The following is a 26,556-nucleotide window of genomic DNA, read 5'->3' on the forward strand; positions in this document are numbered from 1 at the left end:
GTCGCATGAACATGAACAAGAACAACTTGATATCAACAACACTAATTCATATATTAGGTATATTGAGTATAAACATGTTAATTTATATTTTAGGTCGTGTAACTACCATTCACCAAATGCCAATTACAATGGCATTGATTTTGAAATACGAATTGTGTTGACATTGTATTGTTCACGAATATCAAACTAGTTTGTGATAAATTATACTCGTACAGACAGGTCATATAACTGAAACATTCTTTATTTTAAAATTTTACATAATACAAATTTATTTCGACATTTCTTCTCCAATTAGCGTTCACAATTGTATTTTGTAACTAGCTCAACACCATTCTAAAATTCAACCATGTGTAATTGGTGAGTTATTTGCTCCAACCGCAACTACTCTAATATCCGAGGTGTCACGCGGAACAGATGTCAACTGAGAACTACAAACGTTGTGCGGGGGAGAACTAATAATTAGTGTACTTGTTCAGATCGGACGTGGCATACATACAATACGTCAGTCATATGTTTAAAAACTGCAGCAGTCGCGTGTCCAAAATATGTACCTATGCAAAGATTAAATCCTAAACGAGACTCGATAATAATCCCTGATTAAAATGCGTCACCAAACCGTTACTTAGAAACGCATCATTCTATAAAGCAATGTTCATTATTGATGGATAATAAATAAGCATAACGATTCGAGCAGAAGCTAGCCTATGATGATATGTCCGACAGCAAGGCAACGTAATATAACGCCAACGATATCCAATGCGACAGTTGTTTTTTCAGCGTACGGAGAAATTAGTGTAATCGGTATTGTAACGCCCCCAAAATCATTGAAATTGGACATCATGGCTCGATGAATTCAATGCGCACACAAGTACAGTCCTTGCTAAATATATTCAGATTTGTATCAGAACAAATTATATTGGCACTTCGTATATCCACACCAATTCCAATGAACCCATGACGATCAAAGGAACACGATTGGTATGGAACTTGTTATTTTGAAAATTATGGAATTCTACTGGTGACTTCGAATAAAAAGTTCTCGATATCTTCCGCGTTTCGGTCAGTCCAGTTGATGTTATTTTTTACCATTTTAATGGCTTCGTAAAATCCGACAGCGGCCTCCCCGGGCATGTCGTAATGCGTGGAACCAAACGACATCAACTGAAACGAAAGATGAAACAATTATAAATGTGAGGGGAGAAAATGGTGCACAGTGCACTTATAAGGTAAACATAACACTTACGCTGTCTAAATCCTCCTGGGTGTTCATCTTTACAGCGAAGCTAAATACCAGGCCATAGGCACTGGTTTCGTATCTACAAAGAAACAAGAATTAGTACAATTATTATATTATAGGTAGTAGGCAATCCGACACACTATAACTGGTTATTTGGTATTCGACGAAAGAAGCACGACTTAAGGTTATGTGAGGCTGTGCCTGGAGACGGGTACAACATGTTGCTAGCTATACGTTTATACGAAAATGTCATTCTAATTTATGTATTACTTTCCTCACGTATACGTTTAGCGGAAGACAGCACAAGAAGAAAATAACCGTTTTGTAAAAGTTATTTCTTCTTGTGTGGCCGATTTTTCAAATTGTAGGCATTATTGGAGAAGGCCTCACACAAATACCAATTAGATGAGTGGTGTGAGTGGTTATAAACACGTTGTTAGTACTAGTGTAGTTACAACCGATGGGTAGGTTACTTACAGGGCGTGTAGATCATTAAAGTTGTCCAGTGTAAAGTCCCACGCAAGATTAAAACCTAGCCCAGAGTTATCTCTTACGTATCCAATAGTTGTGAGTGGAGATAATCCACTATTCTCGTCAAGAGAAGTTTCCATATATCTGTATAGTGAGAAAATGTAGTTTTCTATTAGGATTAAACACATAAGCTTCGAATGCTAGTATTTAAATATTGGTCAAACAAAGCAGCGTTTACTGTGTTAACCAGATGTTATCAAAATCTGTATTGCTGCCTGACATTCCAAAAGGTGCTACCATTATCCATCCGATAATACAACGCTAAATCAACGCTCTTCTTGGAAATATCATCGTGATAATTGCTACTCACCCAACAAGAACCCATGGATCTCTGCTACATGCCATTGCGGATCTCAATCTACCGCCCTCGTCTTCGTCGTCCTTCTGTCTTTCAAATGCGAACTGCCACTCCTCGTGACTGCCAAGACGAATCGAAGTACAGTACGCGGAATGTCTCATGTTCGGTTCAATTCTGAAACACAGAATGAGTCCGCGTTGATCAAATGTGTAGAGTTACAGTTTTCTTCCAATCGATTTTTTTATTTTTTTTTAATTATTTTAAAGTAAATTTGTTGTCGGCCAAAAAAAGAGTATGCATTGTTGCTGGTAGGTGATTGGTACTTACGGATTGTCATCGTCAGGCGAGGCCATCCATTGATGATAGAGACTTGTGGCATTACCGGCACATTCTACGTGGTTGTAAAAACATGCAGCACGGACGGTTGTCAACTGCCTATAACTAAGATTTTAATAATAACAATGTTGTTGAATGGCTTGTAGAGAGTTGATCAATATCAATAAATGGGAACATGGTGGAGCGTCGGTAGAATGTGGCAGTAGATGACATATCGAACATATTTGAAGGTATTTACGTGTAGCAAGTACTTAGGCATTCAATTTATCTTGATTGAACGTCAACAGCCATTGATACAAAGAATGTGAGCCAATGATATTACTGAATAATCTGAAAACTCAGATAAGCATGAACGGCAGGTCAGATAAAAATCAATTCAATAAGAGTTTAGCTACACTTGCATACAAATATGCAGAAATAGTGCCATGTGTGTGTACTTTGTTATGTGACGCATGGTGTTTTCTTAAATGATAAAACCACAGTATCACGCAGTGTTTAAATAAATAAGTCAATGCCTACTATTCAACTTCATTGCCTTCGCTGTATGTGTACTCGAAATCCCAGCCAAGGTCATCATAACTCGGAGAAAGCAGATAACGGAGGTACTTCTGAAATGACAGGAATATGCAACACGATAGGTTAAAACGGCACTGTGGTAATTTAAACTGAATGACTTCCCTCAACGTGAATTAATACACGGTTGAATGTACAATTAAATTTGCATATAATGCTTTGTAACTTTGCCATGCAGTATACACTATAGACCGTTATCACTCGAATTATTAATTAAAAGTAGAATTATTGAAGACATTACTTTATGATTTACTCTAAGCTAAATTGTTGGGTTTTTTTTAACAACTGCGCATGCGCCTCAATTTACTAGAACGTACTATTAATTGTATTTTTGTATCGGTATTTCAATTTGCCCGAACACATCGACAAACAGTATTCCTTCTGTTATGATATCGTACTACACAATGCAATGTTCACATTCTTTCATCCCCATGTTTGTTATTATTACACATCATATTTGTTCTTTACCTCCCATCGTCCATATGTTGTTGTTCTCCATAGCGAATACAGCGTATAGTATTGCCCACTGATACACGTATCCCAAGGGAGGTATTGGTCTTCTTTATAGAGATACTCCATCAGTCTTACTGCAATTACGTTGTCAAGTTGTTGCGCTTCGCCTAGTATGAATGCATCGCTTATTAGAGCCGATCTGCTTCGAATTGGGAAGACCTACAAAGCACGTAACAATTTATCATTTGTTTAAAGATATTGGTATTGATTCTTTTGGTTTGATATTATATATAGATATAACAGTGAGTTAAGATATATTGAAATCTACAGCACAGACAATAACATTGTATAGATGAGATTTAAAAGACGAAAATAATATGTACTAATATTTCATCAAACTATTGTTACCTAATTTTGATAATAGTGATTGATTGATCATATTAAGCATATTAACTTAATTTATTTATATTTATTCATAGTGTTGTTACATGTACCAAGTAATAGTTTAGGCTTGTAGCCTAAAAGTCCTGGTCTTACCTCAAAAGATTCATTTAACTGTTTTATCAATTTTTCCCAGTTTTCAGCATCATAATTTACCCGGATGTAGGCAGTGTGGTTAATATTGACTAAGTACCAGTGTTCCTCATCAATGTTCGTAAACTCTATAGTTGCTGTTAAACGGTAAGATAAAAAACTATGTGATTGTTCATCGCGAAGCTACGCTGGCATCGTTTAATGTCGTTTATACCACGACGAAAAAATCGGTGATTTTATTCAATTGCTGAATTTGTGTCATACCGAATTTATATCCTGCGATATAAACAGATAATCGATTTCTAAAACCTTGTTGGCGTGGGTCTACATGTTATATATCGTTACCTGAGTCTTGGTTCATCCAAACCATTCCTGGATTGATATATTCTTTCTCACCTTGGTGAGTATACGTCAGTGGAACATACCATTTGTAACTGCAATTCCAAGAACGAAAGTTGAAATTGAATTACACGTGGCTCACACGCTGTGTCAATATAGCAAGTAATACATTTTCGGTATTCGCAAACGAGATGTTTTTCCCTGGCGCCAGTTACAATAAGGGGGGCAGATGAATTTCCTTGAAAGTGTCCAAAGTGTCGGTCTCGGATTTGTCCTGCATGATTGATATCAGCGCAGGTCGTGTTGACTGACGTCCTCGACAAAACACAAACACAATATCTTTATGAGTTGCATTTTGTCGTCTATTCACATTCTAAACCAGCAGAATCTATTTTGGATAAACTTCTTACCCTTTATTTGTGTATTCGTCGTCCTCTACCTCGTCATAAGGGGCCACTAAGAAATGTTCTTGGTCCGCAGTCACTACGTCATCTACTCTGTTTACGTTCACTACGGGGTATCCCATCTGTAACGTCCATGTGTCCATAATCTGTTTCATGTTGTAAGGGCTAACCTGTCGGAGGTGGGGGCAACCAGAGTATGAAGATATAAAGAATCAATATTTTACGATATTGTCAACCTGGTATAATCAAATATGACCATCAATGACATGTGAAAGTAGGTTGGTAATGGTCCCATGTTTAATCTAGCACGCCCACATTTGTACTGGAGGAACAGTGCAGTGGACGCTTGAGGCCACGCTATTTGAGGATGTGTGACATTCAAATATATGTTTTTTATTATATATGGAATGTGTTATCTTATAATATCTACGAGCGTATTACCTCGGACAAAGCTTGCCATAGATCGTCGGTATGAACATTTGAAAATAAGTTATCTTTAATATAATTTCTGATTCCTTCCATCATCACATCCTCGCCCAAGAACGACTTCATCATCATGATAATAGCTGCACCCTAGATAGGAAAGAGAAGATAAGTTACGCTGCTTGGCACTATAAAAGACTTGATATATGATAACAGTGATTCAACAATCAGATAATTGGGTCACGCATCAAACGCCTACATATGGAGTTTTGTTTTCAGTTCCCGAATGTTTCACTCTGGAAGTGGCAATGCACAGTCCCTCTATCATAGCTGTTGTTTGTGTTACCTTCTCGTAGGATATCCTGTCAAAGAGACTCCTTATTTCTTCGTAAAAACCAACAGGTGTTATCATTGGCCTCGATGATCCATCCTGGTCGACCTGCATAGCACTATACGTCTCGTCTTCCAAGAAAAATTGGTCGAACTGTGAGATAGAGATTATGTAGGCTGTTAACAGTGGATTATTTCTGTATTTTAAAGGGTAGAGGTAGTCGCTCCATGCATGAGAGTACAAACTGAAACGTTTACCGAGCTTGGATTAGATATGTGTTGGTGATTAGAAAGTACCCGTGATTTCATTAAAAAAGCGTATTGAATTGTACGAAATACATTGCGTGAATGAAGAATATCTCACAATTGTTATTCGTAATAGTACGTACAGTTGAACAAATAACGAGCAAAAGCGATACTTACAAAGTGATACTGTGGCTCAACATAGTCTGCAGAATCATGTTGGAAGTAGCTGGCGAATCCTTCATTCAACCATATGTGATCCCACCATATCATTGTCACATAGTTACCACACCACTTAAAATACAGATTATACACTATTGAGTTAAGGTAAAGTCTCTACTCATAATTATTGAGTAAGTTAGTCATCATAAATGGCATGACAATATTCTCCGGTTTATACTTCTATGGTAACACAAAACAGCAAATATCATTCAAAAATTGTTGTTTTAGAACAGCTCCGTAGATTGAACACAATGTTAGAGCAAAGCAACGTTTTTAGCACATTTAAAACCAATATTTTAAGGGAAAAGGCAGGATAACAAAAAAGAACCCCATCAGTCGCTATATATCATGTTGTATCCTATACGAATTATTTGAGATACGGAATAATATAATCACCATGGACACCAGTGGTAAAACTGTTCTTATTCCGACAAAATTGCAAATCTTTTTAAAAGTCAACATACCTATATTGTCCGCGGGCACAATTTATTGCAAAAATGATATATTCTGAGTATTTTGTTTATCCATAAATAGATTTATACCGTAAACTAATGACACTAATATTAGTGTATATGATTCCCGGTACCATCCAAAGTTATTTATATGTCCTAGGTTATGTATGTATATATTGTTCATTTTGTTACAATCATACAATCGATTTTCACATATTGGCAGATACAACAATCTGTCATTATAATTTCGAATCCCGGAAATATTTTTGCTTTTTAATTTTCCAGACAATGTCACAAACAGTGGTTCTCTGTGCGATCCAGTTTCTGTCAATGCATTTGTCTCACTCAATTCTTTCAACAGTAGAAACAGGGGTATTAAGTCTACATCGCTAGATTACGTCTGAATTCCGAATTGGATTTCTCAATTATCTGTCTGAGATGACCCGGAGCTGGTATTACAGATCCGATAGTTCATTTGAGCGTGTCTGCGTGGCTCGCTTGGATTAATATCAACCCAATCAATAACTACATTATTATCTATTTGAAATTTGATTTATTGAATACAACACATAATGTATTATATTGCTATCTGGCATGCATTTTACATTCTTATGATCTACAGTCATCCGTATTTTTTTTTTGCTATTTGCTAGCTAGATATTTGTTATTTTCTGAATGACGAACGACTTCACAAACAAACATAGGTCAGTGTGTCTCTTCCGCGGCATTTATAAGCGTTCAGTCGCTAGCGGGCGCGACACGCTAGAAATGCGTACTTCATAAAACATTCCTCTGTGTGCTGCAGATAACTTTTTAGCTTCGCTGTCGCCTTTGTCGAGCGGAGCTTATTATATGAGTGATTGTCCGTCGTCGTCCGTCGTCCGTGTCAATGTTTTACTTTTTCGACTTCTTCTTGAAAACTACTAGCCTGAATGCTTTGATACTTGGTGTATATGTACCTTGGGTAGACCTCTCTTGGGTTTGTTCATTTCATGTTGATATCTTCAATTATCTAATTTTGGCAAATATTTTTGTCATTTTTGGTAAAAAGTGATATTTTCGGCTTTTTGTTAAAACCGCAAGTCTAATTGTTTTGATATTACATATATAGGTACTACATGTGTACCTCTCTCAGATTTATTCATTTTGTGATGATATCTTCAACTCTTCTAATTTTGGTGAATATTTTTGTAATTTTTGGTAAAAAGTGACATTTTCGACTTCTTTTTAAAAACTGCAATTCCAATTGCTTTGATATTACATATATAGGTACTACATGTGGACCTCTTTCAGATTTGTTAATTTCGTGGTGATATTTTCAATTATCTAATTGTGATGATTATTTTTGTCATTGTTGGTGAAAAGTGATATTTTTGACTTCTTGTTGAAAACAGCAAGTCCCATTGATTTGATACTATACATATTGTTTATTTTCTAATGATATCTTCAGTTCTTTAATTGAAATGTACAGCGGAGCTATCTCAGCCGACAGGCTGCTTGTTTTAAATACATATATGTATATATGGTACTTGAATTAGTTCAGGCGTCACGTGTGCCACGTAGAATGTTGACGGATTTTCCAGAGATCAACACGGGTTATAGCTTTGATTGTTACCTGATGCAGTATTTCGTGACCAACGATGAGGGCGACACCCTTCTTCGTTGCTGGTGTTTTATAATCTTCCCAAGGGTACAACATCCGGGTCTCTCTGTATAGAATCAAACCCCAGTTTTCCATAGCCCCGGGTGAAAATGCCGTTAATGCGACCATGTCTGAAAAGGTGTGCAATATTCAAATATTCTATGTGCTAAGGCAACATGGTTTAGTTGATATCACAGAATCGATGCATTTAAACAGTACATGTATTTTCTTGAATATTTACTTACCCATTTTAGCCAGATTGTAATCTACACCAAAGAGGTGTTCAAAATATGTCAGAGTATCCATGCCAATGTCCAAGGAGTACTGTGTTGAATTGATCGTTGATGGACGACTCCATACACGAAACTAGATACAAAAAGTGCAATAGCATGAGAAAAACTCGGAATTGGGTTACTTTTAGATACACACCATACGTAGAGGTATCTCTGTTTAACAACAGTGTTAAAAGGAATATATTGGTCAAGTGGGAACCTGAACTTGACTGCAGCGAATTGTCATAACTTAATAATATCAAGTTTTTTTTTATATAACTAGGAGGCGGCCCGTTTCAGGGCTGTCGCAATAGTCGTGAATATTGAATATTAAACTAAGTTGTGTTTTGAATATACAAAAAATAAAAAAAAAATATGCAAGTAAACTTAGATACGTGTGTTCACGATGATCAACTTAGCCACTGATGGAAAAAGTATTTTGTGTTGTAATTATTTGATACAAATCTGTTCAATAATAATAACCGCCTGTGACCGTTAACCAATATAAGAACTGTAACTATGTCATCCCGTGTCATTTATACAGTTGTTCGGCACCTAGGTGATTATCAAAGGTTACCCGGGAAAGTTACTAACTCAGTTCAACTATTATTTAGCCCTGGTGCATGTTAATTGTTTGTAGATTGACAGGGATGGGCGATTGTGGTTTTCATAAACTGAATTTACATGAGATACATACGGGGACTAGCGCAAACCATCTACACTAGCCCGTTCCTCCCGCCCGTCGTAATGATGTAAGTTCGCGAACGTTACTTATCGGGTGACGACGTCATAATTTATTCACAAACCGAGCTTCCGTCAAGCAAACGAACCGCAATACCGTTGAATATTATTGCACGCTATTCACTGATTTTATTTATCGTAAAATATCGTTAAATCCTTTGCACAACACTTAACCGCAAGTGTTTCCACTGCTGATATATGGGCAATAACGGCTGTATTTGTAAATATTTACAGTTCTCCTATTGGTTACGCTTGGCAGGCGGTTACTATAGTAAAGGATCATCAGATATGACAATTGATCACTGTGTGTATGAGAATGCCTACAAACCCATGTCTCATTATTTTGACCTCGATTTAAAACACCAGATGTCACGCGATATTTTACGTTGAAATGCCACTTTGTGGTTACCTGGTAACGGGTTCTGTTGCTGTTCTCTTTGCAAACGAACTCTCCGATGACATAGCAGTTGAGATACGTCGACATTTTCACTGAGGTGGCGAAATGAGCCTCGTTCCAGTCCCCGTCCGTTACATTCTTTATATTCTCCATGTTGGATAACGCTATTCTCTCATAGCTCACCCCAGCTGTCCGGTGCACGAGGATGGTGTCAAATGTTGCTTTCAGATGCGGCTCGTCGAATGACGGGAAAGCGTCACGAGCACGAGTTGGCTCAAAGTGTGTTGCAACAAATGGTCTAGAAAAAGAACAACAATACAAACACATTATGGATATCTGAGCAGCAGCAGCAGCTACCGCATACTGAAGAACACGTTGAAATAGCTGCATGCAATTTTAGCGAATTTGACTCTTGGCATGAATTACCAGAATCTTAAAGCGCGGTGGACGTCGCGCAGCGCGTGTTCAAATTTCATTTAAATAAACAATGTATTTTACACGCGTTGCATACGTCGCTATGAGTCCCATATCGAACAGAACGAGGCGCGACGACTGCCGCCCTTTAATTTAGCTAAAGTGTCAACTATCTCATTGTGAGAATATACTTTCTGTTAAATTAGCGAAATTACAGATTAGCTAAATAAGCCTAAATAATATGCTAGCTAAAAAGACATGTTTTACAGTATATTTTTGGCGATACTCTAAATCAAAGTGTATATTCGTTGAATTGGGTTCTATGTCATGCTCCTATTAAATTAAAACGGGAGGGTCGTCACCTGTGCACGCGCGGGAATTGAGTTCCAAGCGACGATAACAACACACGCTAAAAAACGCAAAGGATCGTGGGTGGACACTTGTTTGTAAACAATGACACGCTATGGCCATCTGACGCATGCGCAGGTGACGACTCCCCCGCTTTAAATTATAATGCGAAGTATTTACTTTCGTTTATTTACGTTTCTGTGTCACGTGATGTTTGTGTCGTATGCAAGGGATTTTTCCACACAAAAACGACGAATTCGGCCGAATTGTGTTATCGGTTGGCTTAATATAACCCCAACGGACCGTATTTTTGTGAAAGATTGGTATTTTTGTCCTGATTTGCAGGAATCTGAAAAACGCGTTTCACAACTTGTCTCTTATTTAGTTTCATGCGTCATTCAAGATGGCGGCCCCCATATAGTAAATATCGCATTTATTGTATTATATCAGATGTGCGCCAGCTGACTGTGACTAAAATATACATACTTGGCAGGTAAATGTTTAATTTCAATTCCAATACAGTGTATAAGTAGTTATTTGGAGTGTATGTTAGTGCTGTGGACCGCTTTGATGATGTAACTCAATATCACTCGCCCTTAGAAAACCGCAATTGTTTAGACTACTGCAATTTACGACAGCGCGTAGTACTGAGCTGTGGAGATGGCACAAATATATATATATAAGGCATTGTTTCAGATTCATCCTGTCAAACCCGTGTCAACTCAGAATGCTAATATGCCTGGGATACAGCTCAGTGAAATATTTCCCAATCAATTTTACTTCATTTCTGGGAAGATTGTATATTCGAGTGAGAAAACGCGTTGCGCGCTGTTTACTCGGGCGAATATTACTATCTCACTAGGTGACCTTTTGTTTGCCTACAGTGCAGTTGAAACATACAACCGGTGTTTTAATCATCCAATGGCCATGGACGTTATATTTGAACACGCCGCGTTATTCCTATTTCTGATTACTTCAATATCAGTATGTGTTTTAAGCACAATTGAAATGTCTAAAAATAACCACAATCAATATCGAAATTGCCAAGGAGTTAATTTTACAGAGAACTGCAGCCGCAGCTGTCAATTCTGACCATGAATATGAATTATCGTCAAATTGGTCATGTTTGAATATTAACCCATTATATAATTATACATATTATGGGAATAGCGGTATCAATATACCTTAGCGATGTCGTGTTCACGAACAGTAATCCGTATGTTATTCGGTTATTTCAAGTTGAGGTGTCCTGACACGTGGAAGCGACAGTGGTGCATATTGGAACTGGTTGCACCATGTGTTTTTTTCCATAATGAGTTTATGAATATGAATATACCCCTCCCTACCCTCATGCGACTTTACCCTCCCCTCACAGAAGGAGAGGCTTTACAACATTCCCATGTTGAGAATGCACTACTGAACAAGTAAACAGATATGTAAATGAAACGAATTACTGTGGGCCAAATACAAAGTCAGTAGGTGGTGGACAGCGGTCATATAAGCCGTGATGTCACTTAATTTGTTTACAATGCATCGTCAATAAACAGTTCTAATGATTGATTGATCGTGCATTAAGCCATATTTGGCGAATGTGTAGGTTTACGTCTCGCAAACTTAAAAAAAAAACATTAGGACGAATTTAATAATTATATTACATAGTTTATTGATGTTTTCATCAGCCTAGTAACGTGATTCGAATTTTTTAACACGATTGAATTTACGTCATTGGTTTCGTAAAGTAATATTTGAATGGACGTTTCACAAATGGGGCGATCAGTGCGGCTTTGTGTATACTTAACTACATGTACCATCGCATCAGTGTTTAGCTATAACGGTAAACCGGCCTTGGAATTAGTTGACATATTTACTGTTATCGTGACATCTCAACACATTCTTATGATATGTATGGCATTAATGTAGTCCAACTCGTTACGATATTTATCAGCCACAAGTTTTTTTTTTTCAATATACGATATTTCATTTTCGAGGGCACTCGTGCACTTAGCCTCGTACTAGTACACGAACATTCGTATACACTTAACCAGTAGCGTGTTTAATTTCAAATCACTGGCATTTAGCGTAACTAAGCAACTGAAAGGATTTGCCCTTTTGCATACTCGAATCTAGCATGTGCAGCGAAAATTGAGGTCATTGGTTCGTGGTGATTATTGTGAATTTAAATGAATGTATTATCCGTGCGGAAGCCAGTAGCCGAATCGACGCAAACGTGTTTGTTTGTGCCTTTGCAGTATAACAAAGATAACTCGAATTGAGGATATCTACAGTGTTCAGTTTCAAGACATTTTCACGGCCAGTCGTGTGCGCTATATCGGCTTAGACTACTGTAATTAACTTAACCATAAAGAACACGCAACAGCCGGTGTATTAGCGACCTTATCTACAAAATTGAGACCGGATTAACTGTAACGTTAACGTAAATCTAAAATGTATCAGTATTACGATCAGACAAATGCTTGAAATGTCCTCGTTTCGCATACCGGAACGTCGATTGCGTAGGTCGCCAAAAAGTAGAATTGTGTTAAAAGTCCATTAACTTTGTGAAAAGATAATACAAATCATCCTATGATCTCGGATTACACGTGCCGTAAAGTGTTTGTATAATCTTTATCCTGTATGTACGTGACTGCGATGTATGTAACCCTACGAACATAGTGACGTCTGACAGAGAGAGGGAGATGGAGAACACTGAGAACAATAGTCGAATTTGACTTATCGGATAGGATAGGGTGGGATGGGATGGGATAGGATAGGATAGAATAGGACAGGATAGGATAGGATAGAATAGGATAGGATAACATTGCCTAAGCATTGAAGGTTGGGGCATAATTTGAAGAAACAAAGCACTGCAGAAATTTTCCCTGGACCTAGAAATGACTTGGTTGGTAATTACAGTGAAATTGTCACGGTAATGAATGTGATGCCTATTCTTATTGCAGTTACACAGGTTAAAAAATCGAACATCCCTCTTAATGTCATTTTGTTAATTCCATTCTCTATTTTTTTTTTTAGTTTTATCCAAATAATGTTTAAAAGAGTTAGTTTAAATAATGTATACTTCCAACGTAATTTATTGCCCTATTCCCTGTTAATGGTTTTTGGCCATTTATCCTGACACATTTGTTCAGGTTTTCTTAGACTAATTCATTTAAATGATTAATAACCGGCAATTTCCAATTAGTAAGCTGAATCACTTGTAAGATATTTTTAACAAAACCGTGCTAATGATCCAATTTTGTGTTTTTACAATGTTCAAAAGTTGCGACCAAAATTACATTTCTGTAGATTAATTTAACAACTTCATAACATATAATACCGAAGCCCAATTTCAGAAGTTTAAAAAGTAGGGCCTTCTCGCCACACCGAATAAAATGCTTTAGGGACGGAAGTGTATAAAGCATAAAAATAGCTTAGGTGATTTCCCGACTTTTCAAACTAACTGTAGACATATTTAGAAATTAGTGATCTCAAAATGAAAATATTATCTGCTCTCTGATTGGTCTGACTGTTACGTGTTGGGGTTGATTATCCAATCAGGTACACTCTTTAAGTTACTTCTCATTGAATCTGAAAATACAGTCCATAATGATGGAAGTTTACCTGAATTTTGGTTCAAATAGAATACAGTTTTTATTTTTATATTACCGGAATTGTGCTTTCTAAATAAGGGTTAGGCAATTAATGAAAACATAGAGAGTATTCTAACTAGGCGCATTAACCCGCATGCGATGTGCATATGTAGGTACTCGTCAGTGGAGCGACCATTTTGGGATTCTTTATCTTTGCAACCCGAAAAAAAAATGTTTAACTTTTCATCGATTGTAATCTAATTATATAGCCCGTACTAATTCAGCACTTTTTGGTACAAATGATACCCTTTAACTTGCTGCTGAGTATCTCCACAACAACCTCGACTGAAGACTACTGTTCGACTGAAGACTACTGTCAATCAGCTGATATACACGACAATGGAGACTGGTACTGAAATATCTAGTTTGGGTTATATACGTTGTCGTATCAACCGGGTTGATTATTACTCAGACACCCATGCACCCTCATCCGTCCACATAGTCATTACATCAACGACTGGAGCCGGCTGGTGTCCATGGCATAACGAGGTGCATCTATGAAACACGTTATATATGACTTTTATGCAAGTCTGTTATCAAATTCTCCCCTAGAATACATTCTTCCACGTGTTAATCTTTAAGTACCATTTGGTTTTCACTTGATTCTGAGACGTGTCGTATCCCTATTGCATTATACACTGTTACCAAGGTCGTTGGTGTAGGGACGAACCAACGATATGTTAAACCTGGCCAAAAGAGCATTCCGTATCATACGACAGTAGATCAAGCAAAATGATTGGGGCATACCAATAGTCAGCTAAAAATAGCAAACATATTAATTTCTCAAGACATGAAAATATATAGGCAGATTCTTGAGATGTATCAGTTGTAACCGATATTTTGTTTAAAAGCGGCCTCCAAGGACTGCCGCACAACGGGCAAAGTGGATCCCTGCGCATAAAATAACATGTATAGTAAAACACTTCGTTTATCAAACGACACCATGTTAACAGATCGTACACGTTGATATCACAACTAAGCAAGCGAACGTAATAGGATACGAAAGCTGTAATAAAACAACGCATTTGCCGTGCGCCGATTCATCCCTTTTCAATTTCACGCTGCCTAACACGATTAAAGAGTCGGCACTTTCGCAAGAACAAATAAAGTCTAATCGAGGGAATAATTGATGGAATTTTTGTTCACCGTGACAAATCCGGTCGGCCAAGTGTGTTTATACAGGCTCGATTGTCAATCAACAGTATTCGGCTTCTATTTTTTTTTTCGACGATGACACGGCCTCGCACTGTGGCGGTGTATGTATTGGAAAACTATGTTTCTACTCCGACGGACCAGAACGGCCATTCGATGATTATCGGCGCTATCTAGACCAAGCGGCGGCGGACACCCAAGATTTATATTGCGCAGTTTCACAGCATCGTTTATTTTGGTGGCATTTCTGAGACGGCACGTTCAACGTTTTAACGTTTTGTTTAAGTGATTAAATAATTATTACTTTTTTTTCGGGTGAAAAATGTGTATACGATGTGTAATGTTCTCCACGAACATCTCCGAAGAATTCCCTAATGCCCTTGCCAAAGTAATCTAGGATCATCAGAGTGAGTCTGGTTATATTTTTTAATCATAGTAAACATATACATGTACACTACTTACGTTTCGATATCATTTTCCATATAACTGCTATAGTAAAACCCTCTTATATCTGCTTGGTCGACGGTTCCCTGGTACACGAAATGGAGAGAGTAATTTCTACCCGCTAACAAGTCCTCGCTCGTGTACATTATAAACCAGGCATACATATTATCTATTTCTGTACTAGTAACAGCGATTTCATTTCCGTCTTCGTCTCTCACCTCGTATGTTGATATTGTCATCAATCGGTGGTGAACTTTTATCTCGTTGGTGTTTTTTATACACGATATGTAGATGGATGTCTCACCATCGAGCTTCTTCCAATCTTCCCCATCCAGTTCTTCGTCCAAGTACGGTTTTAATTTAACGCGATAGTGATAAGGCACTAGCGTGTCTGGCAACAGACCGTCGAACTCAATGCTAGGTTCTTCCGTGACGGTGGCGTCCGGCATCGGCACTCCGTCTTCCGTCTCGCCGTCGTCGCACGACGACTGCGGGATGTAGTACGCCATAAGAACCGCGCCGATCAGAATGAGAACTACGACGACGAAGATCAAAATACCTGCAGTTTTTGTCACGAAACATCCATTTTTCGGTTTCTCTTCCTCCGTACCACCGTCATATACATTGTAAACCATGGTGATAAAGTCACTGTCAAATGATTTGACTAACTCCTTACTCGGAATAGTTTCCGGGCGACTTGTGAACGCGAATTCCTTTAAAAGCGCTGTGGAACGAAGCACGGGGATAAGCGTCGTTTGTTGTAGCACCTTCTGCTACAGACAAAACGGTCATTTATAATCAAACTTACGTCAGCACCACCCTTGTTAAACTTTACCGTCGCAAGAACTTCGACCTCGCGGTCACGTTTGGGGTCAGATATCCGAAATATGTACATTTGTATGTACGAAGTTATTGATAAAACATCGACGAATCTGTCAGTCGAACCAATTATTATCGTGGGTGATATCGGTTCAGTACTATAATTTATACTTACTGTTCAAACACATACACGGGGTGTGTCATGAAACGGTTGATTCAGGCGTCACCATTTGTAGGTCACCTTGGCCAAATATCTGCGAATGAAAACAACTGAAGACCTAGACCGCGAGCCCGCCATTTTCGTGTTGTCTTGTTTCATCGCGAACCCAGCTTCCGTTCTGAGCTAATCTCGCGCCATGTAACCGCAACAAAACATAGAGCTCTATCAAGAAACAGCATTACCAGTAGTCTATAGCAGCAGACGTGACATAAAGGGCAGCGACAGGGGAGTGTATAAACAGTATCTTTTTTTACAAGAGGTCAGAGACGAAGGAAGGGATATAAATAATCGGATCATTATGTCGAAGTTTAAGCGTAGATTGTAGACTCAACATGCTATCACTCGTATGTAATTAATGGTCCATTTCATGGTTGACTGCCCTCGGCGTTTGCCTGCTCGCCGTGAAACCAAACACACAAATCACGGTTACGAACAATTGAGAAGACATGCATTATTGACTGCGTGGTCGTTTATGATTCTCGTTTAAATCTCCATCTCGATGATATCTATGGGTGTTTTTTTCGTTTTATTTAAAAATTTTTATGCTAGGTTGAATTCAATATAAGGTGTTAGTGTATACTTAATACTACATATAGGCGAATAGCGGGCGGTATCCAGATGATATTTCCTGGATTTCAGAATGGATTTCAGTTATTTTTGTCTATCTCTATTCTCTGCTATCCATGGCATCTCTTAACCTCCGGGGTTTAACCACTAGGGGGCGCTCATTACCATGTTTATAAAGATATCAATGTCGACGAATGCCCCGCGGCGATATTGTCGGTGATTGGACAGTGTCAGAATGTCCACGCGCTTTCCCGAGACGATGAATATAAGTCATAATCGCAAATAAAATTATAGTGATTAGTTTATTTAATTGGAACTTGGAATGCGATTCTGTTCTTATACTTTACTCAAAATGTTAGCCATGGGAATTGGTAATCACCGTTGTAATCTATCCACAACTTACTACCCGCAAAGACGACGTGACCTACATTTATTGTAAGTGTATTTCCCAGAGGTTTGTCGCATGTGTGGAAAAACGACTCTATGATGGAGATATGGATGGTCAGTGCCAGTAATGCCAGTCATACGCGTGCCTTTCCTTTCTTAGAGTCATGCGATTTCCCATTCAGTTTGGCGCGGTCAGCCCGGGATGATGTAAATTCTCACACTAACGGTTACACTAGGCGTATAGTCGGTAATGTAAAACTTGAAAGCAAGGTGATTTTACACATTTTGTGACCAATGGTTTATATGACCCACATTCAAACAAACTGAAATTAAATAATAAATATCATCACCATTCACAGTCGTTCAATAAAACACCGTGACGTCACACTGGCATAGGTGGTATTATTAGAAAAAAAATGACCCTGTCGAGTACTCACTGTTTATGTCATAGTCTGGCATGTCCATATCAACATTGCTTCCCACAATTCCACTCGTTCTCCACTATTTAACCGCAACTGAATGACGAACAAATGAGAATCAAAACACACTGATTCACTTCATATTTACGCCACAAACTGAATGACCTTACTTTTGTGGGTTTCATTGGTGCCAGAGAACGCGATTTGTTGAAAAAAGTATATTCGTGGTGATAAAAAATGAGAAAGTGATAAGGAATATTGTGAGGCAGAGGTTTCAGTGTAGGCCAATCTCAGCCACATCGCATTTTTTCAATTTAATTTGGTTGTAAATATTATTTTTATTTTTCGTTTTCATTTTCTTGTTGTTGTTGTTGTTGTTGTTGTTGATTTATCAGTTATTTCAATTTGTGTCCCTAGTAATGTTAGTTCCATTAGCCGATCGAGAATTTTCGATTTTGCACATTCTATGCCGGCTTTTGGGGGATGTCGAATTTTAATTCGGACTGTCTTACATTTTAGTTTTACTTTTAAGAGGTAATTTATATTGAATGTCATGGCAGCTATTTTAATCTGTTTTGTGTGTGTCTTGGTAAATAAATGGACTGCATTTCACCTGGGAAGAACCTTAGGTCATGTAAGTGTGTTTTGTACTTTTTTGGATCTGGTGAGCATAGGACATAACCGAAGAAAACCTACCTGCTCGGGCTATACCGTGTGTTCGATATCGGTAGAGGGCGCAGTATCGCGTTGGCAGTAACAGTCTTTTTTTACATATGCTCAGCCCCACTACTTAGATGATGTAATCAAAGTATAACAGATAACATCATGGTAGTCAACCAGATCGTCACCAGAAAAGTGAGGGGTACCACTGAAACATGAGCGAACCACTCACAGAGTTGTGAAAATGCATATAACTACTGAAGGTGCTTTCAGAGGGACCTTTATAGGGGCTACTTTTCTGGGGTGGTATCTGAGAAATGGTCATTAGTACAAGGGGATACCTAATGTTTAATTCCAGTGTGAAGTAAAAATAGAATATAATTCACATAACACTTTAGATTACGAACACCTAGGTTAGTCTGTAGTCATACGGTCCCGTTGGTCCCGCGTGTCCGTCCTCCCGACACCAATTTTCGGGCAATCCTGGACAGATTTGTTCAAAATTGTCCCCCAAAACACCAACAAGTGTAATGTGTCATCCACTGTATTCTTAGATATGTGTTTTGCCGATATTATTCTACCTAATCCGATATATTATTATTTCTTTATTCCGCACTATATGGCCACCGGCCTAAAGTACTGTTACATTTCAAAACTTAAATTACACACGGTCGCTATAAAATTACAAGATACATATACTTCAAATCATACTTCCATTTCAGTTTCTCTGTAATGAAAACTCTTAAACAAATATTTACCCAAACTTAGTAAAATAAACGAGTTAGTACTCTGTAGCAATGCAATGAATTTCATCTTGGTTGGTGGTGAAAAATAATATTTTGGTAAGAATTTTTGTCTAAGTGCTTCATATTTTGGACAAACCATAGTAAAATGATATTCGTCCTCTGTGACCCTGCAACCAAATGAACATAATCTTTGGTTACGTGGAATACCCAATGTTCTACCATTTTCAATTTCTAGGGGATGACAGGAAATTCTAAGTCTAGTTATAGCACATGAATAGATAGGAGTAGCCAACGAAATAGCAGCAAGATATCTTTCATATATTAAATCTTGTTTAAACATGCAATATGTTTGAAGCTTTACATTTTTATTAATTTCTGCACACCAATTCTGTCTAGATATATCAAAACATCTTCTTTTAAATTCACTGAAGAACATCTCGCTATTATCAATTTTTTGTTCATACCATACATGTCCATAACCAGATGTACATAAAATATTTTTTACCTCTAAAGCCCAACACCTAGACCCCCCCTTCTGCTCTATGGTATAGATAATTATAACATTCCTTTAAAATAGTTGAGCCGCCCTCTTGAATCAGTTTCAGCCAAAATCTGACCATTTCAATATTAACATAAACTCTAACTGAGTGTCTTCCTAATTCACCCCTTACTGCAGCATTGGAAGCGTTGAAACTAACTCTCAATAGAAATTTACAAAACTTATTTTGTACTTTTTCTATGTCAGCTATTACACCCCGCATTCCCCACACACAACTACCGTATAACAAAATTGGCAATATTTTACAGTCAAATACCACTAATCCACTAAGTTATTAAGTAATCTTTGTAATCCAACAGGTGTGCTGCTGAACAACACCAAATTATCCGCATATAACAAATAAAAAAATTTTAAAGTATTTATATACACAACTGATTCCCGTCCTTGTTGGAGGGCACTCTTAATGTCATTTATGTAAAAGCAAAACAGTAAATGTGATATAACAGAACCCTGCTGCAGCCCAACATTAATATGGAAAAATTCAGTAACTCCCTTTGGGTTTTTTACAGCAGCCTTAATATTTTGATATATAGAATAAAGTGATTTAAACAGTTTCCCCTTAATCCCAATTTTTGACAACTTATAAAATAATGAACAATGGTGTACTCTATCAAATGCCTTTTCATAATCAATAAAGGCACAATAGAATCTAGCCCCAAGAGTATAAACATATTTTTCTACAAGGGTATAGAGAACAAAAATATTATTCAAAGTTGATTTACCTTTTTGAAATCCACTTTGTTCCTCAATTATTTTATTATATCGATTCAACCAATTACTTAACTTATCACTGAGAATACTTGTGTATACTTTACTTATAGTATTCAAAAGCATTATACTTCGATAGTTTGCTGGGTCATCCCTGCAACCCTTTGTGTACACTGGGGAAATTAGTCCTCTGCTCCATTCTATAGGAAACGCCCCTTGATCAAAAACTTTGTTATATAGACTGTACAACAGATCACAGATGTCTAAAGGTGCAAATTTCCAAAACTCAGAAGGTGTTCCATCTGGGCCAGGTGATTTATTAGCCTTCAGTTTATCCAAATTTTTCTTCACCTCTGTCATACTAATTGGTTGGTTAAATTCTACTAATTCCAAATCTACATCAGGTATACCAATATTCTCTATATCTAAATCAGTCATATAATCTTCGATTGAAGCGTAAAAATCATTGTAATTTTCATTTTCCACAAGAACCGGGGTAAACAAATTAGTGAAATAATGTGACCATTCCTCCATAGTAATATTTTCTGAAACATTAATTTTATGTTGCTTAAGTTTCTGCCAAAATTTATGAGAGTTTTTCTGTTTAGACAGGTTAATTAGTTCATCCCTTCTGAGTTTTTGAAATTCTGCTTTTTTCTCTTTAATGAGTTTTTGATAGGATTGTTTAGATAGAAGGTAATATTCAAGACTGTTCTGACTTTTTGTATGTCTATAATGATTAAGCGCTTTACTGACTGCACGTTTGGTGACTAAACATTCTTTATCAAACCAAAAATTTCGAAAACACTCATTTAACTGTTTTGACTTGCACACCATATCTTTTCCACAAGTATAAATAATATTAGTTAAATTAGTAGCTGCGTCATCTATATTTCCTTCTATCACATTCTCGTAAAACTCATGTCTTAGATTTCTAATGCCCTCTAAATTAAAATTATTTCTATAAACATTTGCTTTTTTAGTGTCCCATTTTAGTTTGTTCAGATTCTCAGTATTATGATGGACAGTATCAATAGTACTATTTTCATGCTTGGAAGACAGCATCATGGTAAGTTCAAGTGATAGATGGTCTGATTCAATTCTATTACCAATGGAAAAACCCGTAAAATTTGAGAGATTATTTGGGCTTGTTAAAATATAATCAACTACACTAGTGCCTATACCTGAAACATAAGTAAAATTTCCACTCCCTGTTTGTTTAAAGAGTCTTCCATTCACAATTTTAAAGTTGGTACTTTCACAAAATTCCAATAACTCTAAACCATATATATTACACTCATTATCCATTAATTCCCTTTGTGGAATATCATTAATAGTAGTAAACACATCACCCATAGGTAGGTAGGTGGTTCACATTACAATCAGAACTATCACTTTTATTACCCGTACGACCATTAAAATCTTCCCCAATTATTACCTTACAATCATATTTAGTGGAAAAAGTAACCAAATTATTTTCTAACTGATCAAAGAAATATGGGTTTATAAAGTTAGAACCTTCAGGAGGCCTATACACACTTGCCACTATTAACACTGGGCTTTCCTTATGTTTAATTAGAGACCATGCTGAATAACTATCCTTATATATATATTCAATATCAAATTGAGCAATATTATTTTGATTAAATAGAATGGATATTCCCCCCGAGGCCCTCCCGAATTTCTTTTTCTTTACACCAGCGTTATGTATGGTTTTAAACCCTTCAATTTGAAAATCAAATTGTGAATCAACCCATGTTTCGAGAAGACACACAAAATCAAAAGACTTAACATAGTTCAAAAAATCAGTGTCTAATAGTTTTCTGTATAAACCATTGATATTCCAAAATACAAATTTGAAATCTGTGGTTTCACACCTAGCAACTGCATTGTCAAAACTCGGGCTTTGACCTCCTTCCTATGGTAGCAATGGCGACGAATAATTTAATGTTCTTCATTACCTCGTCATAAATATACACAGTGTCATCGACTTTAATTTTATCGTACAAAACTTTAACTGTTTTACCTTCTGCTCTTGCATCCACCACAAATTTACCTAATTTTCGGCGTAGATCTCTGATTTTAGGAGTGAAGTCCTCGCGAATACGGAATTCTGTCCCTTTTAATTTCACAGCAGCACGTAGAACTTCATCCCTCTGTTTATACCTAAGAAACTTGCCTATTATTGGTTGTGGTCGGCTACGGGCATAAGTTAAACGGTGAACAATCTGAAATTCTATCTGTGAACCGTCAATATCCAGTTTATCAGTAATAAATCCACATAGTAACTCTTCCGTCTGTTCCCATGTTTCCAAACCACTCTGTGGAATGCCGTGGAAAATTAAATTGTTCCGTAACATGTGCGCCTTCATTTTATCACCTGCATTTTCCATTGTGTCAATTTTATCACTCAATTGTTTATTTTGCTCAATCAGTTCATTTATTTTCTGTCGGTTAATCCGATATAATTATACCTAACCCTATGTTTTTATGCGTTTTTACAGATTGTGCTCAACTGAAAAACTTTTGAGTTTGGGGAGGCGATGTAATTTATCTGATTGACGGTCATTTTCGTCGAAGAAAACTAAAACTATTTTAACATGTCATGCTATTTTCCAGACATGTCTTGGCCGATTTTATTTAAAAATTGATCGAACAACATACACGATGGCTCACTTGTGCACGTCAGTTTGTTTTGTGATTTGATTCAAAATGGCCGACTAGCGGCTATGTTGGTTGACATTTCATGTGTCGTAGACAATTTCTCTGATGTGCCATGAGTGAGTTTGTTCACGAAAAGACACAGAGACAAGTTGATATTATGGTACTCGCATGCACGTGTACATTTGTTTCAACTGATCATCATTAGTTTTTCTGGTGTGCCTGGTAAGGAGGGTTCATTCTAACTTGGTGTTTTGTTTACTCGTGATAGATTACTAGTGCACTTCATTACTTTCATAAGTTCATTCACAATGGATGCACTAAACACCCAACATAGGAGATGAAAAGACAATTGTAAATTGTATGGTCTGAAAAAGTTGAGGAAGTTGAGTTTGGAAGTAAATCAATGAATATACAATTTGTATCACACGTTGGAGTAAGTAATTCGGCAGTAATAAACAAGCTAACACAATCGGTGACTGATTTAAAGATTGCAAATGTCAACAGCTGAATCAGACCAAGATGGACAGACTTCATAGATAGGTAACCTGGTGTTGATGTCCGTCATGTTCAAATGAAGCTCAAACTATGTGTTATTTTCAACTTTGATCACTCGGACTGAAAGGATCAAGAACCACGTGCTTGGAGATAATGGACCAACCTTAAAATGAGAGCATTTTTTCCGTACTGTAAACATATTACAAACACAAAATCGAATGGAATGCACTGATATTATCATTGATTCATATTTACTTAATACATACTAATCACATTTTTGCACTCAGACCTTCCTATCTTCAAATATCACTATAGTACACCGATGTGTGAGAGAGTGCCAACTGTTTTGTAATACTCGTCAGGAGGGTCCTTGACAATATAATAACCAAACTACAGTGGCACCGGTCAATTTTTAAACCATAATATGACCGTTTACGAGCTTTGAAATCGTTAAAGGGCATAGATTGTTTACACTGAATTCGAGCACGCGCTCTGCGACGACCACCGCCATTTAATATATCGACGGTAAATAATCTTGAACCATTGAAAAAAGTGGTGTGTGAATTATATGACGGAAAGATATAACGTTGCTTTTCTTTCACGTCTTTTATATTGCTTTTAGTTTGTACAGTCTATTGCCACTGTTCGGAGAAACATTTTCGGGTACTAAGTACTCTCCATCCGAGTCGGCCATACTAACTGTCGTCTTTTGACTGCCCTCAGCGGTAACAGCTAAAACCAGTTAGTGTGGCTTGTTCACTGTTGGTGGCGTTCTGCCGTTGCGGTGTTTCTGTATATACGCCCAGTTTTTGTTCACACCTGCAAATCGTCTAAATTATAACATGTGTTCAGTTAAACGTAACTACATACCCTTTCTATTAGAACTCCAGTTTACCAAACAGTTCATCACCCCGCTCTCACCCCATGTTCCCATGTTTGTTTTCAGTCTTGTAGTGCTAACCTATGCTGAATGTAAGAATAACATAATATGATATTGCCACTTGATTTTTTTTAAATTGCAGTGCAACTGTGCCTATTTGTTTCAATTATGACCATATGATAATTACTATAACATCAAAATATGCCATTCTTTCGAATATCAATGAAATGTGATCTGGGTTCTGAAGTTACATTCACTACGAGACATGGACAACACGTGAGCAAAAACAACAACTTCGTTGTCGTAAGTGATTTATCGTAAACTATATTATAATAAGAAACACGCGTCTGCTTATTCAACTGAAGTAACTCGTATAGCAATTGCAAGTTCAACCTATGGAGAGCGAAGCCATTTTTATAATGCATGCGTACTAGTTATTAAACGCGCATGCGCACCTAAGTAATCCACAATTGCACTCGAACGTTTCTACTTATAATAAGATATATCATAACACTGTTAGTATGTATACCAACAAGCAATATTGTTTGAAAATGCGGGTATTTTTTTTTTCGAAGACATTATATTTCAATCGACAGAGCGATACACAGATGTAGTATCGGGTCAAAACTCACGCCGACGATGAATATGAGGTTATTACGAAGATACTGCAAAGTCTGTACGAAGGTAGTACAGCGGCAGTTGTTACATTAAAAAAAAAGTACAGCGGCAGTATCGACCGACGCGCAGTGAAGGTTGATGAGACCGCGTACCGTCCGAGTGCATACTTTGCAGTATCCTCATAATAACATTATTATTATACATCTTTTCCTTCCAGGATTACATCATGGGAATGCCGAAATCCAAAAAGTTTTGAACAGATTTAGCGAACTTCTTTGTGTGGTGTCCAGTCAAACCCTGGGGGTTGCCATGTTTTTTTATATTATTATTAGAGGACGCTTACGCGCGTAATCGTTCCATATTTGGAATTCGCGTTTCCTTATATATTAGGATGGAAATACCTAATGCAATACTGCAAAATTACGGAACGCTGTAACTTATGGCGTTACGGTGATAGATGTATAATAATACCAGTTTTGGACAGGTGAGTTCGTTCTTGACGGACACAATCTAGAGCATTATAAAAGATTTGAAGATAGACTGACTAATCTGCGATAACTGTCTACAAATAAAGTAATTGAATTCTTGTGAAACTAACACGGGTGAAATGAACATGGATGAAATTGAAAAGCAGTTTAATGAAACTGACATACAATGCATGTTTCAGTCCTTTGTGCGCGGTAACTGCAGGGATACAGTGGGAAACAAACCGTTCTCAATAGAAGCGTTTATTCGATGTTATAACTATATTTGCTCAGCAACGTTTTTTTAATAAATTGGACAAGAGATTGTTACAGTGTATCTCGCAACAAGAGAAAATCATTACCGACACCTTTTAGCTGTCCGTGATTGAAAAGAAACTGAATCGACTTAATAATGCAAACGGGAGTACCTGGGTCACATACGACTCGCATTGCAACAGACGTTCTACAATTCACTTCGTTGGTGTTAGAATGCAGGAAATCATACGGAAGCCCGTCATAACGTAATTGAAAAAAACATAAACTGCGTTGCCATGACTACAGGTTGGACTTTCATGCAGTGTAGAATGTTGGAACGGAAACAATTAATTTTGTTCATCTAAAATAGACAAATCGACGTCAATTGTGACATAATATATTATTATTTCACTGAAACTGGACAGTTTTTTAGCGCGGGGAAATAAATGGATTCGCATTTCATAAATTTGCCAGCAGTTTCTTTCCGTTAAGCCAATGAGAACTACATTCATAAACACGGGCGTCTGAACGTCCGAAAGACGCTTCAGTGAGCGTCGTTTGGTTTATTACATTGTAGGCAATAAATATAGTGGAAAATGTTGAGAATCGGAACTGAATACAATGCAGCAACAGTCAACTTGACCGAGCTGAAGTTATGAGACC

General features: G+C 37.3%; 2 protein-coding genes across 2 annotated transcripts; both read right to left on the minus strand.

Moving 5' to 3' along the window:
• Positions 1 to 225: 225 nt before the first annotated feature.
• On the minus strand, positions 226 to 16,303 carry LOC100372985 (aminopeptidase N-like). The gene is made up of 17 exons (XM_002738330.4): positions 15,451 to 16,303; positions 9,440 to 9,725; positions 8,263 to 8,383; positions 7,991 to 8,148; positions 5,882 to 5,995; positions 5,475 to 5,612; positions 5,147 to 5,278; positions 4,712 to 4,875; positions 4,308 to 4,396; positions 3,966 to 4,099; positions 3,444 to 3,647; positions 2,922 to 3,010; positions 2,394 to 2,507; positions 2,079 to 2,240; positions 1,715 to 1,852; positions 1,244 to 1,316; positions 226 to 1,161 (listed from the first exon to the last, which is right to left on the minus strand). Exons 1-17 carry the CDS (start codon positions 16,065 to 16,067, stop codon positions 1,003 to 1,005), a joined length of 2,892 nt encoding a protein of 963 aa, XP_002738376.2. The 5' UTR covers positions 16,068 to 16,303; the 3' UTR covers positions 226 to 1,002.
• Positions 16,304 to 22,409: 6,106 nt separating this feature from the next.
• On the minus strand, positions 22,410 to 22,910 carry LOC146747528 (uncharacterized). Its single transcript, XM_085497330.1, has one exon. It carries the CDS (start codon positions 22,908 to 22,910, stop codon positions 22,410 to 22,412), a length of 501 nt encoding a protein of 166 aa, XP_085353456.1.
• Between the last annotated feature and the right edge of the window lie 3,646 nt (positions 22,911 to 26,556).

This window comes from Saccoglossus kowalevskii, chromosome 3, assembly GCF_978046115.1.
Source record: "Saccoglossus kowalevskii chromosome 3, keSacKowa6.1, whole genome shotgun sequence".
Taxonomy (NCBI): domain Eukaryota; kingdom Metazoa; phylum Hemichordata; class Enteropneusta; family Harrimaniidae; genus Saccoglossus; species Saccoglossus kowalevskii.